Raw genomic sequence first — 14,799 nt, 5'->3', positions numbered from 1 at the left:
GGCAGATCTACTGAATAGGAAATAGGAAATGGACCATTTCTACAACACAGGAAGCAAGAAACAGCTTTCCTACATTCAGAATGGCTGGTGATTTCTAATATGCAGATGCAAGAGCTAAAAAATCTATACTCATTCATCTAATATTTGTATAGTGGAATTCAACTGACGATGTCAAGTGGCATCTTTAAAATGGGAAAACTGTGGCAAGTTTGAAATGCCAATCAACATCCTGGTACCCTTGCTTCAAAATCCCTGCCATCACCTGTGCAGCACTGGTTGATTTTATACCAGGTACGCTGTGATGAGACAAGGTTTGAGGTCGAGAAATGAGCATTACAGGGCTCTTGTGAGTGCTAAACATTCCAGGGCTCTTGTCTAACACACCTTAACTGTGAGTGATAAACATTCCAGGGTTCCTCTTGTCTAACACATCTACTGTGAGTGATAAAAATTCCAGGGTTCCTCTTGTCTAACACATCTACTGTGAGTGATAAACATTCCAGGGTTCCTCTTGTCTAAGGTGAGTGCCGGCTTACTTGGTTTCAGGTGACATATCTGGAAGCTGGAATTGTCACCACTCTGTAATTTACTATGCATGCCATTTTCACTTATAATCTCTGGCCTGTTTTCCAGTCTTACTGAAAAGATTTTCAATCTCTTTGTTCAATTTATTTCAATTGAAAATTTATGATTTATAAATATAAAGTGACTAACTGTATATTTTGCTTTACTACAGTGACTTTCCTTTTATAAAAATGTGGACACAACATGTAGATATTTTTGGAATAGTAAATAAATGAGGCTTTATATATATGTACCTCCTTGGAACTGCTACAAATCTACACTGGAACTGTTATTCTCCAACATTTACCCAGAATTCATCTATCATGCTTCATGCTTTATCTTAAGTTCTAATTTTAAGAACATTTTGTCTATTTAAAGTTGAAATGCTCAGCATGCTGAGAGGACACATGCAACAAGACTGTGATGTTATGTCTACGAATTACAAGGTAGTTCGTTTGCCACTGAACTGACAGTATATATGGTTCTCACAGAAGACTCAGCGCAGCTTACCTCAGCATTGATGATTTCATATTCTTCCTGGGGCTGAGTTTCCAATTTTGTTCTCACTTTTTCAAATGCATCCATGCTTTCAGAATGGGATTTTTCGTCTTCTGGCTTAATAGGCAGAAGATCCTAGGAACATTTTTGGTGGTATGATCAAAAATCTTCAAACTTAGGGAGGTGTCTTTGCTTCTTGTAATTATACTTTTTATTTTTAACACAGGTACCACATCAAGATATTTATGAAATGGGTTTTTACAGATCTTATTCTTTCTCAAGCCATGAAAAGGAAACAGACACGACACAGTATAACAAGGGTGTGAGTCCTTAAGACACTCCTAGTAGCACTAAGAAGCCTGGCCAATCAGAGACACTGTACACAGCCAGAGAGGGAAGATGCGCAAGCACATCGTGAAAGGAAGGAAATATCAGAAAGGAAGACATTTCTTAGCTGATAGATGTTGGCTATTAATTATTCATAGAACAATTACAAAATTTATTCTATTTTATTCCCACAGTTTCTTATGTTGTTGGGATATGTAACTCTATAAATAGAACTGTTATTGGATCACAAAGTTAAATAGCAGCTCATAACAAAGTTTTCCTTTTTTGTTGTTAGCTTGTTTGTTTGTTTTGAGACAGGGCTTCTCTGTGTAGCCTTGGCTGTCCTGGAATTTACTCTGTAGACCAGGCTGGCTTTGAACTCAGAAATTTGCCTCCTCTGCTTCCAAGTGCTGGGGTTAAAGGTTTCACTACCACCTAGCTCCTGCATCCTGTTTAAGGGATAGCTTATTATAAAAAAGGAAGGAAAAGCAATGGAATGTAATAACATTTAGTAGACATGGAGAAGAATCTACAGAATCACCCACTGTGCCTTATTCGGGGCAGTAAGCTAGGCATTCTGGCCACCTCCTGGTGAGCAGGAAAGTACTAGATAAATCATCAATACTTGAATAAGGCTAAACCTAAAACTGCCAAAGTTGGAAAAAAGCCAATAATTCAAAGGCCACTGCCTTGCCTTGCTTAAACAAAAAAAAAATTTAGTCAAGATGCCTGATTCTTCAGCTCTCTGCTAGAGACGACAGTTGCACAGCGATGGTGCCAGAGGGGCACCGAGCCATTGGGGAGGACCCCAGCAGCCGGAGATATCTAATGCTCAAGTATGTTTATGGTACTTTACCCGACCTGTTGGGGAGGACCCCAGCAGCTGACAGATATTTACTGCCTAAGTATGTTCATGGTACTTTACCAATCATGCTCAGAATGTAAGCTACATATGTTGTTTATATAGTAATGAGTTTACAACCTAAAAGTAAACACAACAAAACAGAGAATTTATCAAGACGGTCTAAATGGACAATAATCCTTTTAATAGTTATTCTTTAAATTTTGGGGGGATGCTTTAATGATTTGTATTAGATTCATTACAGTTGTTATGGTAATCTCAATTTTCAGCATCAACTTTCTTGCAAAATTATTATGTATTTATTTAATGTTGTGGGCCATGCAGGTTAGAGGTCGACTTGTGGGAGTCAGTTCTCTTCTTCACTCTGTGGAGTGAGCTCAGGCGCTATGTCTTGGCAGCAGGCACCCACTAAGTCATCTCCTCAGTCCCTCAACTTCTACTTTCAATCATACAGTTGATTTTTGAGTAATTACTTGCACTCAAAATAATGAAGGTTTTTCACATTTATTTTCATTCATGTTTTTGCATTTTTATAGTGTCTATGGCTGATATATCAACAGCCCTCCACTATTGCCTACAGCATTAAATTATAACCCAGAATATCACTAGAAATCTGTCTTGAAACTCTACCTTCGCATATGAGAAGACTTGAACCTGAGCTTACTTGAATCCAGAGAATACTTAACGCCTAACTGAAAAGATTTTCTTTTTTTAGAGTCTCATGAATCTCCGGCTGGGCTTACACTTGCTGTGTGTGGAAGGTGACCTTAGACATCCGATCCTTTACCTCTAGAGCGCTGGGATTACAGATGAGTGTCATCACTCCCAGTCTGTGGTCTGGGAGTCTGAGCCAGGGCCCTGGAAATGCTCAGCAATCTCTCTATCACCCGCCCCATCTTCATTCCCATGCCTACTGAAATCTTAAGTTTCATGTATGCTATCACTCCATCAGAAGCAAAACCCACCATTTACCACTTTCCAAAGGGCCCAACATAAAACCCACCATACAATGAAAGGTATTAACAAATATGCAACTTTATTATGGCAAAAATGTTAAACTTTCAAGACAAGAAAGCTTGAAGTAGAAAACACTGAATTGAAGATGAGATCATTAATAAATGGCCAATTCCAGACCTAGGGTAGGGAGAGCACAAGGTAGGCTTGGCAAATCTTGTACCACAAAGGCAGTGTTCCCAGGACAACAAAGGCATGTCAACAGGACACAAGGGACAGTATGAAGGGGTGTTCACTAGCCACATGTGGGATAATTTGAGCATCAAAAAGAAGAACAGCTAATTAGTTAAAATGCACTGAAAAAGTAAACTCCACAAACAAGCAAATAAAAAAACAAACCTTTGGATCAAATAAAAATTAAAAGAGAAAAAGAACCTTGAAGAAGCAGGGTCTAGCTGTGTAGCCTTGGCTGTTCTGGAACTTGGTCTGTTGACCAGGCTGGCCTTGAACTCACAGAGACTGGGATTAAAGGTGTGTGCCACCATTGCCTGGCAAAGAAACCTTTCTTTACAGAAGAATAAAACTAGCTAGACAATGTGGGAAGTGTGACAGGAGGATCATTTGATGAGTTCTGGTGAAACAAACAGGACTGAAATCATCAACAGGTAAACTCACTGGGCAAGAATAACGCACAACACCCACACAGCACCAGAGTTTCTGTTTACAGAAAGAATAACGTTCCTGTAGCAACAGAGACAACTGGCAGCTAATGTTTCAGCCAAATCAATCATTAGTGAGACACACGGACACGGCATCTCCATTATAGGAGACTGAACTCATAGTGGGACACACGGACACGGCATCTCCATTAGAGGAGACTGAAAAGTAAAGTCAAAGTAAAGAAAAATGAGAAAATTAAGAAAATCATTCCCCATTCCCAGAAAACTATAAAAAAGGTAAATGTATAATAAAACTGATCAAGAAAAAGACAAAGAATATTAGATATGAGACTCATGGTATAATTAGTTATAATAGAGATTAAAGACATTTTAAATATAGCTTATTAATTATTTGAGAATTTTATACATGCATTTAGCTGTTATTTTGATAAGCTTTATCGATCAGATCCACCTCCACTTCTCCACTCCCTCCCAAGTTCATGTGCAAGCCACTATTTTATAACCCACTGACACCGCATCTCTGAACTTCATAGACTCCTGAGTGTGGCAGACCATCCACTGGGACAGGTTCCACCTAACATGGGCCGCACCTTAAAGAAAATGAGCTCTCCCCCAGCAAGCCATCAACTCTCAATAGATCCTCAGGTAGGGGAGAGGGCCTGTGTGTCCCTTGCTCTCTGTGCTAAAATACTGTCTGGCTTGATTCTGTGCGGGCACTAGAGATACTGTGCGCTCATCAGTGCAGTGCTCCCAAAGCTGACTCAGGACATAAAAAAGCTACACCAGGAAATAACTATACAAAAGGTAGTAAGTATTTATTTATATATATATATATATATATATATATATATATATATATATATATATGAATGATACCATGGCCAGATGCTGTCAAATGTACCTTTCTTGAACTAGCTATGGTGGCATATGTCTATAATCTGAGCACACAGAAGGATGAGGCAGGAGGATTTTGAGATAAGTCTGGGCTATATAAAAAAAGCTTGTCTCAGCTATTTATACTTCCCTCAACTCCCCCTCCCCCAGCCCCATAATCAAAGGTTAAAAAAAAATCCCATTATCAACTATTTAAGAAAACAGGAAAAAAGACAGAATTACTCAATTTACTTTATTAGACTAATATAACCTTGACTTTAAAACTCAGTGACAATACAAACGGAAGACTCTTCTGACTGCCTAAAACCCTCTGCATGAGATGTCTCTGTGGTTTGCCTCTTTCCGTCTTACTTGATGTCTATGCTCACACACCATCCTGTCTGAGACCAACACTTACCATCTTATTAAATATGTGCTTTCTTCCATTCTCTGCCCCCATTCTTACTTTTTTTGTTCTCCACTGTACTGATCTCTTACAATTCACTATGCTTTTTGTTTCAGAAACCAAAGTTCTCTTAGCCCAGGCAGGCCGTGAGTGTCCCTTTATGCTATGTAGCTGAGGATGACCATTGCTGGGTCAGCCTGACTCCATCTTAAGGATGGAAGTCATCTTGTTATAAGGTCACGAGTGCATTTATGTTTGCTGCAAAATTTAAGTCAACTGTACTTTAACCTGTTCTGGAATTTGACATGCTCCCCACCCTATGGAGTTTGACTCACACCTTGAATATATCTTGATAGATAAGATGTTCTGCCAAATAATTTAAAAGTCTTCAGTCGCATTCCCACAAGACCAAAATTCCTCTGGAAATCTCTGAACCCTTGAAAATCCTCTAATCTTACAGTCTTATGAACTATCTGAACCCTACCTTTCCTGTGTTTGGGGCTATATTTTCAAATCTAATTTTAGAGAGATAGCCTTGTCTGACAGAAAATAGAGTTTGCTTAAATTGAGCAGAGTCTGGGCAATGGTCTTGACTCTCATTTGGTGGGACAGACACCGTGATACCTCTCCTCCTGTCTCTGCCTCTCGACTACTAAGATTACAGTGGTTGGCACTATGACCAATTGTCCTGGCTGAACCTAGGGCTTCAATCAAAACTGAGCGGAATGGACATACTACCATCTGGTCGTTGTACTATGGAAACTTCAGGTGTTGGTCAGAAAAGAACGTTACAAGTGAATGAATTAGGGTTAGAGCAACAACACTTGATCACCAAGGACCTCCAGTTTCTAAATATAGTGTCTGTGGCAGGCAGGCATTGCACTTTGGTTATCCAAGGAACTTAAACAAACAAACAGACAAACAAACAAAACAAACGAACAAACAAGCCAGACTTCTGGCTGGAGTGATGCTTATGATTCCAGTTACTTGAGAGGCTGAGGCAAGAGGATCGCATCAAGAGTCTGGGGAACATAGATCTTGCCTCAAAAATAAAGAAGAAATCAGATCCTTAAGCCTTAGCCACAGACATTAAGTTTGAGCTTGTTTCTGAGTGAACAGAATTAGGAACCCTGTCTAGTCTACAGCTGCCACAGTCCTGGCTCGGTTGTTCCCTTTCCATTATTTCTACGACACACGGTGTCTTCTCTCATTCTTCAGTTAATTTATGTGAGCAGCGGGTCTTTAAATAGGCCTAATGAAAGGCCTTCTATTTTACTAGAGCCTCTAAGAGTGGACTAATTTGGAACCCAGAGGAGCCTGTTAAAAGAAAGAAATGTGTATTTTTGTCTCCGGAGTATTTCCACACCCATGGCTTATCTTTAGAAAGCTTCCTCAGGCCTCAGGGAGCATAGTGAATAAACACCCAGCATTAGGTTGTGCATTTGTCACGGAGGGAGGGGTGGGACACAAAATACAGGAAAGCAGAACTGCTCTGCCCGGGGAGGACATTCCTAAAGGACCTTCTATTTGTGGAGCTGCTGTCAGCCAGGTCAGTTTCTAGGAGTGGGAATGCATGACAAAATCAAAAGTTGTCTCAGAGACAGACAGCGGCAGAGACACCCTCCCGGCTCAGTGTGCGGGCTAATTTCACAGCTGCTACTCTGGTGGCAATGCCTGCTTACTATTTATAAACCTAGACCAAGTGACGAAATGTTCTACTCATGCAAAGTGAAGCCACTCAAAGGCTTAGTGCAGTAGCTAGAACTTTAAAGTTTATGAGCATAGAGTATGGTAATTCCACATTAGAAACCAAACAAAATAGAAAAGGGAACTTTAAAGTTTCTAAGTGTGTAAAGGCAAGAATCAGAGTCAAGCTAATGTTCCTAAGGAAACAACTTAAAAGGCTGAAATGTAAGACGTCCAGGAAGAGGAGGGCGAGGGCTACCATTAGAAACCAATGGCAAACAGATTCAACGCAATGCCCATCAAAATCCCAGCAAAATTCTTCAAAGACATCAAACGAACGGTACTCAACTTCATATGGAAAAGTAAAAAAATCAGGATAGCCAAAACAATCCTGTACAATAAAAGAATTTCTAGAGGCATCACAACCCCTGACTTCAAACTCTACTACAGAGCTACAGTACTAAAAACAGCCTGGTATTGGCATACAAACAGACAAGAGGACCAATGGAACCGAATGGAAGGTCCAGATATCAACACACATCTTCAAACACCTGATTTTTGACAAGGAAGCAAAAAAATATCAAATGGAAAAAGAAAGCATATTTAACAAATGGTGCTGGCATAACTGAATATTAACATGTAGAAGAATGAAAATAGACCCATATCGATCACCATGCACAAAACTCAAGTCTAAATGGATCAAAGACCTCAACATAAAGTCAGCCACACTGAACCTTATAGAAGAGAAATTGGGAAGTACACTCGAATGCATTGACACAGGGAACCACTTCCTAAATATAACCCCAGCAGCACAGACACTGAGAGAAACAATTAATAAATGGGACCTCCTGAAACTGAAAAGCTTCTGTAAAGCAAAGGACACAGTCAACAAGACAAAGTGACAGCCTACAGAATGGGAAAAGATCTTCACTAACCCCACATCAGACAGAGGTCTGATCTCCAAAATATACGAAGAACTAATTGGTCATCAAAAGAATAAATAATCCAATAAAAAATGGAGTACTGACCTAAATAGAGAACTCTCAACAGAGGAATCTAAAATGGCTGAAAGAGACTTAAGGAAATGTTCAACATCCTTAGTCATCAGAGAAATGCAAATCAAATCAACTCTGAGATTCCATCTTACACCTGTAAAAATGGCCAAGATTAAAAACACTGATGACAACTTATGTTGGAGAGGTTATGGGGAAAAGGGAACACTTCTGCATTACTGGTGGGAATGCAAGCTGGCACAACCCCTTTGGATGTCAGTGTTGTGAATTCTTAGAAAATTAGGAAACAACCTTCCTCAAGACCCAGTAATACCACTTTTGGGTATATATCCAAAGGATGCTCAATCGTGCCATAAGGACATGTGCTCAACTATGTTCATAGCAGCTTTGTTTTTCATAGCCAGAACCTGGAAACAACCTAAATGCCCCTCAACCGAAGAATGGATAAGGAAAATGTGGTACATTTACACAATGGAGTACCACACAGCAGAAAAAAATAACGACATCTTGAATTTTGCAGGCAAATGGATGGAGCTAGAAAACATCATTTTGAGTGAGGTAACCCAGACCCAGAAAGACAATTATCACGTGTACTCACTCCTTGGTGATTTTTAAACATAAAGCAAAGAAAGCCAGCCTACAAACCACAATCCCAGAGAACTTAGATAACAATGCAGACACTAAGAGAGACTTACATAGATCTAATCTACGTGGGAAGTAGAAAGTAGAAAAACACAAGATCTCCTGAGTAAATTAGGAGCATGGGGACCTTGGGGGAGGGCTGAAGGGGGGAGAGGAGAAGCAGGGAGGGGAGCAGAAAAAATGTAGAGCTCAATAAATATCAGTAAAAAAAGAGAAACTAATGGCAAGAGAAGGATATGTGCAGCAAACAGTTATAAGGCAAGAACAAAACTGCATGAAAAAGGAAAATAAAATAAAATTAGGTCATAAGATTAACTTAGAAGATAACACACTGAGTGTTCCCCACAGAGGATGTGCAGCAAACAGTTATAAGGCAAGAACAAAACTGCATGAAAAAGGAAAATAAAATAAAATTAGGTCATAAGATTAACTTAGAAGATAACACACTGAGTGTTCCCCACAGAGGGGTAAACAGATTATATAAATGGAATATTATCTCTATAAAGAGGGATGAAGTTAGGATACATGAACAAGCCCTAAAAACATTAGCAAAATTAAACAAACCAAATAAAGGTAGTTATTGTGTACTTCTGCTCATCCAAAATGTCAGCATAGGCAAATTTATAGATAGAGGGAGTAGATTAGATGTCCCGGGCTGAGGGCAACATAAACTGTTGCGGGTATTTTTGCAGAGGGCCATATGATAGGGTTTTGGAAAACGTGGTTATAGTTGCATTATAATCCTGTGACTGTAACTAATGCCATTGAGTTCTACACTAGAACTGGCTAAAATGGCAACTTTCAAAATATATAATTTACCACAATTAGAGGAAGCCAAGACAGACCACACGAAAATCATCATGCAAGAAAATGATAAAATCATGCTGACATGTTGTTAGGTTAGCACCCTCGAGTGTAGTTGCAAGGAACCTCAGGAACACAACCGAAAAGTAGAGGATACTTGTCAACGAAGCGACAGAGCAAAGAGTCCAATTTCAAGTTAAGTATGACAACCATGTAGCGTGACATCAACACTTTGGAGAAGATCGAGGACTATTAATAACTACACAGGGATACACAGGGACAGCAGGTGCACAGTGGGCCTATCTCAGGAGGACTGGAACATGACGCTACTCTCCCTATGTGCAATCAGTTCCTCAAGGCTGAATTCTAGCCCGTACTCACGGTCTGGCAGAAGGGTAACAGCATTTTCTTTGAGGAACACAAGTTGTCAAAAATGCTTGATAGCTTTTCATTCCTTTTCCAGAGAATATACAACTACATGGCATTTACTGAAGTTTACGAGTCATACAAGAATTAGCATATTACTTAGGTTTTATTAAGAGGAATAATTTGTAGTAATTTTCGGTATAACATTCTGGTAATTTTAGAAATAGCTATATTTTAAAGCACATTTTCAGGCACAATAAATCCTGTGATCAATCAGTTTTTATGAATCTACATTTTTATGTACATCATTATAGATCTATAGATCCACATACGTTCTTTTGTACTCATACTGGTTACAGATATTTGAACCTGAAACATCTTAAAATCAAATTACAATTATTGAGAAAATTAGTAATGGATATCTTACCCACTATTTATGAACTAAAATTAATATTAATGGCCTACAAATAGGTTAACTTAAATATTTCATACCTTACATGAGAAGCTCCGACTCGGGACGTTTCTTGCTAATTCTGATATCTTGGATTTATTCTGCAGGTGATACTTTTTCAATCTTATTCTATTGTAATAATGGTTGCCGAAGTTACAGTAATTCTGTTTCTGCATGGATTTCCCAAGGTGAGGAATACTATGCTTCAAAGCTCGGAGAAATAATTTGGTCATCTGCTGCATGGTGGCAAAGTCCCTCATTTCTGACCCCTTCACATGTACGATGTCATATGTGTAACTATACGGTAATGGGATCACCACACCTTATCCCCGCTCTGGGAGTCATGAGCCCCTGAGGTCACAAACAATTACAGACATCTGATAGTTTAGGCTAAATAAACTGAAAAACTTGTATGAGTTACAGTTCATTCAAATCATGCTTCTTGGCAGGTCTGACTTAAACACGTCATTTGTAAGGTCAGTTTTACTAGGTTGAGGCTAAGCAGCAATGGTTCTGGTGCAGATATGGACAAACTAAAACAAAAAACAGAAAACAAGAAACAAAATAAAAATGTGCAAATAAGTAATGACTTCATGGGAATCTCAGGAACTGAGGGTGTTCCAAAGCAAAACGGCTTTTTACCTTACTTAATTTAGGGCATATCACTGGTTTGTGTGTGGAAGACAAACATGAAAAATCTGAATTACTTAATAAAGGAGGGGGATTAATATTTGTTGAGTGCTGGCCAGATGCCAGATATTTTTCATCTGTTCATCTAATTTAAGTTTCATGTATTCTTAATGAAGAAATGATGTCATTCATTTAACAGGTGACCCAACAGTGGCTCTGGGAAGCTTCAGAAATTTCCTCAAGTCACCTGGCAGAAAGTCCAATTGATTTGCTGCCTCATCTTGCACAGGAGTTATTGAACTTAACCATAAAAGGATAAAAATAAATAAATAAACCCGCAAGATGCACAAATAAAATGTGGAGTCATCTTTGGTTTCTGCTGGAAGGTAAGTTCATTATAACAGCCATAGCCAGAGACCCAGGTTCGGGCTTTGGGCCTTGCCTCTCGGTCTCAGTTTCTTCACTTGCAAAACAAAATATAACCACGCCACTTTACTGTCCGGAGTTGTAGTTTTGTAACAAAACCAGAAAATTTATGTTAAGAATTTAGTACAAGTACCTGGCACATGGTAACCACTCAACACAAGGTTTTTAATATATTAGCATAGTAATAATTTAGGTATGTTGAACACTGTTGGGTGTAACGAGAGAATCCTTCTGTAACACGTTTCTTGGCAGCACAGAACCACCATCAGTTTTTACCACAGCTATGACGCCCCCTCCCTCCTTAAATTTTTTTATGTCGCAGCAAAATGACGGACCAGTGGAGCAGCAGCCTAGAAGAAAACTGCCCCTAAATCGCTTAATTTGTTCCCATAGCCTCAATCCATTTATCCACCACCTGCATCAAGACAGTGTGCAAGGAAAGGGATACGGGTGGGGTAGACAAATGGGTGTTCCCAGGAGAACCTACTCGTTTCCCTGTGCAACTGTGCATCCCAGGGCGTGAGGGAATGGTACCAGTTACCACGCACAGAGGAGACAGGGATCAAAAGGGGGACCAGAGAACTAAGGAACGGCTGGAAGGTGGTGGGGAGAGGAATTAGGAAAGCGGACCCTCCGGCAACCCTCCCATACGTACGCAAATTGAAAGACAGGCCGGAGCTGGATACAAACGAGTGAAGGCAGAGAAGACAAATACGAGAACCCGAAGCTCTCAAGAAGGAGGTGCAGTCACCTCAGCCTCGTCCACCCGAAGTCTGCATTCAGCACCCAGCAAGAAGAGACAACCTAGCTCGCGCCGCCCAGAGCTAGTTTGCAGCACGCCGGTCTACGTAACACTAATCCAGCCCGAGGGTGAAGCACATTTCTCCATCTTTGTTATGGTCAGAGGTTGGAATTTTTCTCTTCTGGATTTACTAGTCTTAAGAGACCCCTATTTTTTGTTTTTTTGGTATTCTAACGAGCAAGAGACAAAGTGAGAAGGACGAAAACAGTGAGGAAACCCCTCTCTGTAACGATTTCATAGTTCCCTCCCACTCTGGCTCGCCCTCACTAAAGATGGCTACCAGAAAATTGGTGCAATGACGTGACGTCGCTGTCCTGGTTGCCAAGGAGACGCGAATACCGGAAATGCGGAATTTGGGGAGGGCGCACGCAAGGGCTGTGGGCCAGAGGCCGGGCGTCACAGGTCCTGACAGGGAAGAAGTTGGCAGGTCCTGACTGGATAGAGTTGTGGCGGAGGCACCTCCGCGTCCACCCAGCTCTGGGGATGAATTCGCGGGTCGCGGCCGCTGGGGCTGGAGGGACTGAAACAGACGCGGGCGAGGGTCCCGTGATTGGAGGTGCCAGTCAGGGATCGACGGTCTCGGTGCCCAAGGGGGTCGCCCGGTGGAAGCTCCTCCGACAGGTAAGGGCGATCGCTCGCCACCGTTGCCTCTGGCCACTCCCCTCCCAGGTACCGTGCGCTCCGACGGCGCTCAGCCCCGGGACGCGACTTCCCACTTTGTCGGGAGCCAATCGAGAAGCGTCCCTTGTTTCACCTACTGTCCCACCGAAAAAGGGAGGATCTGACGGGGTTGGCTGAAAGCGGGACAGTCCTAGCTGAGGTCCCGGAAACTCAGATCCAAGCAGATTTCTTTTGCTCGCCCGCCTAATGAGTGGGACCGCCTCTCCTCACCGCGCGCTGCTTTCTACCTGCTACTTTTCAGTTGGGCTTGTGGTCACCGACTTCCACGGCGCACCTTAGGGTCCTCCATTTCTGGAGATCTGCGTGGTTGATTGATGTGACCCTGCACGCGTTTCCACACAGGAGAGTAAAGGGAGCAGGCAAAGTTACTGCATTCTCTCTTCCCGCCACGTGAAAGTTAGGCGTTTATCTTCTAAGCTTGAAGTAATTAGTGTGGGGGTGGGGGGGGGGAGATACTCGCTGCCCAACATGGACCAACGAATCCAAATAAGAGCTGTTGTGTGCCTAGTTTTCCTTGGTCATTATGTCACAGCAATTGAGAAGTAACTAAGACACCGTCTCAGGGCACTGGGTCCTTACTGTGTTATTTTACTTAGCTATTGCTATTAACAAACGACCACGATGTCATATGTCGTAACTTCTTTGAACCACATGGTAGTTTATTGATAAAGGCTGTGATCATCTGGGTGGTTTAATGCTGTGTATTTGGTCTATATACCTAGAATTCTTAGACTAGTTGGCTGACATCTTCTCACGGTTATGGTGGAAGTATAAGAGAGGCACATTTAAAATCCCCGCTTACACATCCAGGGCTTGGAGTTGGCACATCCCAACATCTACACCATGTATGATCTGCTGGAGTGTGTGAAGGGATTAATCCTGAGGAACCCTAGCTTCAAGATCTCCATGACACGGACGACAGTAGGATCTGAGAGAAGAAAGTCAGTGGTGGTGATTCTCTCTCTTTAGCTTTTTTCTTTTTTCTTTTTTAAATTATTATTTTTTAACATCCAAGGTGTTAAGCTCTGTCTTCATGTGCACCTGCAGGCAGAAGAGGGCACCAGATCTCATTACAGATGGTTGTGAACTACCATGTGCTTGCTGGGAATTGAACTCAGGACCTCTGGAAGAGCAGCCAGTGCTCTTCACTGAGTCATCTCTCCATCCCTACCTGATGTCTCTTAACATGCTGTATTACTTCCTTGTATTATTAGTGTGACAAAATATCAGGCAAAGCACTTTGAGAAGGGAGGGTTTGTTCTGGTGCACAGTTTGATGGCGCAGTCATCATGGCGGGAAGAATCAGGCAGCAGGAGCCGGAAGCACCCACCACACTGTGTTAGCGCTCAGGAGGGAGAAAGCAATGGGCGAATACTTTTCTTTTCCTCTGTTTATTTAGTTCCTACCTTCCTTCCATTTATTTAGTTTAAGACACGGCCCATGAAATGATGATACCACAATCAGAGCATCTCCTCACCTCAGTGAACATAATAAAGAAAAGTCTTTACAGGCGTGCCAAGAGGTTAACCTAATATAGATAGCCCCTTATAGACATGCTCAGAGCTCAGAGGCTTCTTAGGTCCTCTAGTTCTTGTCAAGCTGATAATCACTATAAGCCATCACATCACAAGACTTTTAGCTAAAGGACGATGCCTCGCTAAGGCAAAAGTCACAGTGTAGGAAACAACCCTCCCTTTTGAGCTGGTATGGAAGAAGTGAATTTCTGTCTGTAGTGATTCAGTCTCTCACAATAGGGTAAGCATTTATGGGCTTTTTAGGAAGTGTTTAAAATGGCTAAGCCATTCATGAGTGTCTCATCTGTATTTGAAGGCAGAAAGCTTGAAGGATCTGATCAAGGTTAGGAATGTGTGACTCTTAGTTGGCAGTGTAACTCAGTAGTAGAACATTCTGCATGTGTAAAGCCCCTAGTTTTGATCTTTACCACGGGGTGGGTGTGGGTGGGGAGGGTTCTTTCTTTTGTGGCACATTTTTGTGATGTGGGTTTATTTTTGCTTGTTACCCACCCCCATCCCAACTTTGTCTTTTGGTACTCCCCAGGATTCCAATGATGTCTTATGGTCCTTTATATTAACTGCTCAATGCTTACTCTGAGAGGAAACCTATTTGATTATTT

At 41.3% G+C, this 14,799-nt stretch overlaps 2 protein-coding genes across 5 annotated transcripts in view; one reads left to right on the top strand and one right to left on the bottom strand.

The window, feature by feature from the left end:
- Positions 1-12,033, bottom strand: part of Prepl (prolyl endopeptidase like) — a 32,531-nt gene extending 20,498 nt beyond the window's left edge. For 2 of the 3 annotated variants that reach the window (XM_048416204.3, XM_048416203.3), the window contains exons 1-3: positions 11,838-12,033; positions 10,168-10,659; positions 1,075-1,197 (exon numbers count right to left, since the gene is read on the bottom strand). In XM_048416204.3, the coding sequence (XP_048272161.1) occupies positions 1,075-1,197; positions 10,168-10,386 (342 nt within the window). In that variant the 5' untranslated portion in view covers positions 10,387-10,659; positions 11,838-12,033. The remainder of the gene's footprint in view (positions 1-1,074; positions 1,198-10,167; positions 10,660-11,837) is intronic. The other variant, XM_048416205.3, reaches the window with a different exon arrangement.
- A 292-nt stretch (positions 12,034-12,325) lies between these two features.
- Camkmt (calmodulin-lysine N-methyltransferase) overlaps positions 12,326-14,799 on the top strand; it is a 388,750-nt gene continuing 386,276 nt past the window's right edge. The window contains exon 1 of one of the 2 annotated variants that reach the window (XM_087907294.1): positions 12,326-12,605. In XM_087907294.1, coding sequence (XP_087763420.1) covers positions 12,468-12,605 — 138 coding nt within the window. In that variant the 5' untranslated portion in view covers positions 12,326-12,467. The remainder of the gene's footprint in view (positions 12,606-14,799) is intronic. The other variant, XM_087907293.1, reaches the window with a different exon arrangement.

The sequence above is a fragment of the Myodes glareolus genome, chromosome 6 (genome assembly GCF_982192425.1).
Source record: "Myodes glareolus chromosome 6, mMyoGla1.1, whole genome shotgun sequence".
Lineage (NCBI taxonomy): Eukaryota > Metazoa > Chordata > Mammalia > Rodentia > Cricetidae > Myodes > Myodes glareolus.
Note: the sequence above shows the minus strand (reverse complement) of the source record. Positions and strands in the feature narration are given on the sequence as shown.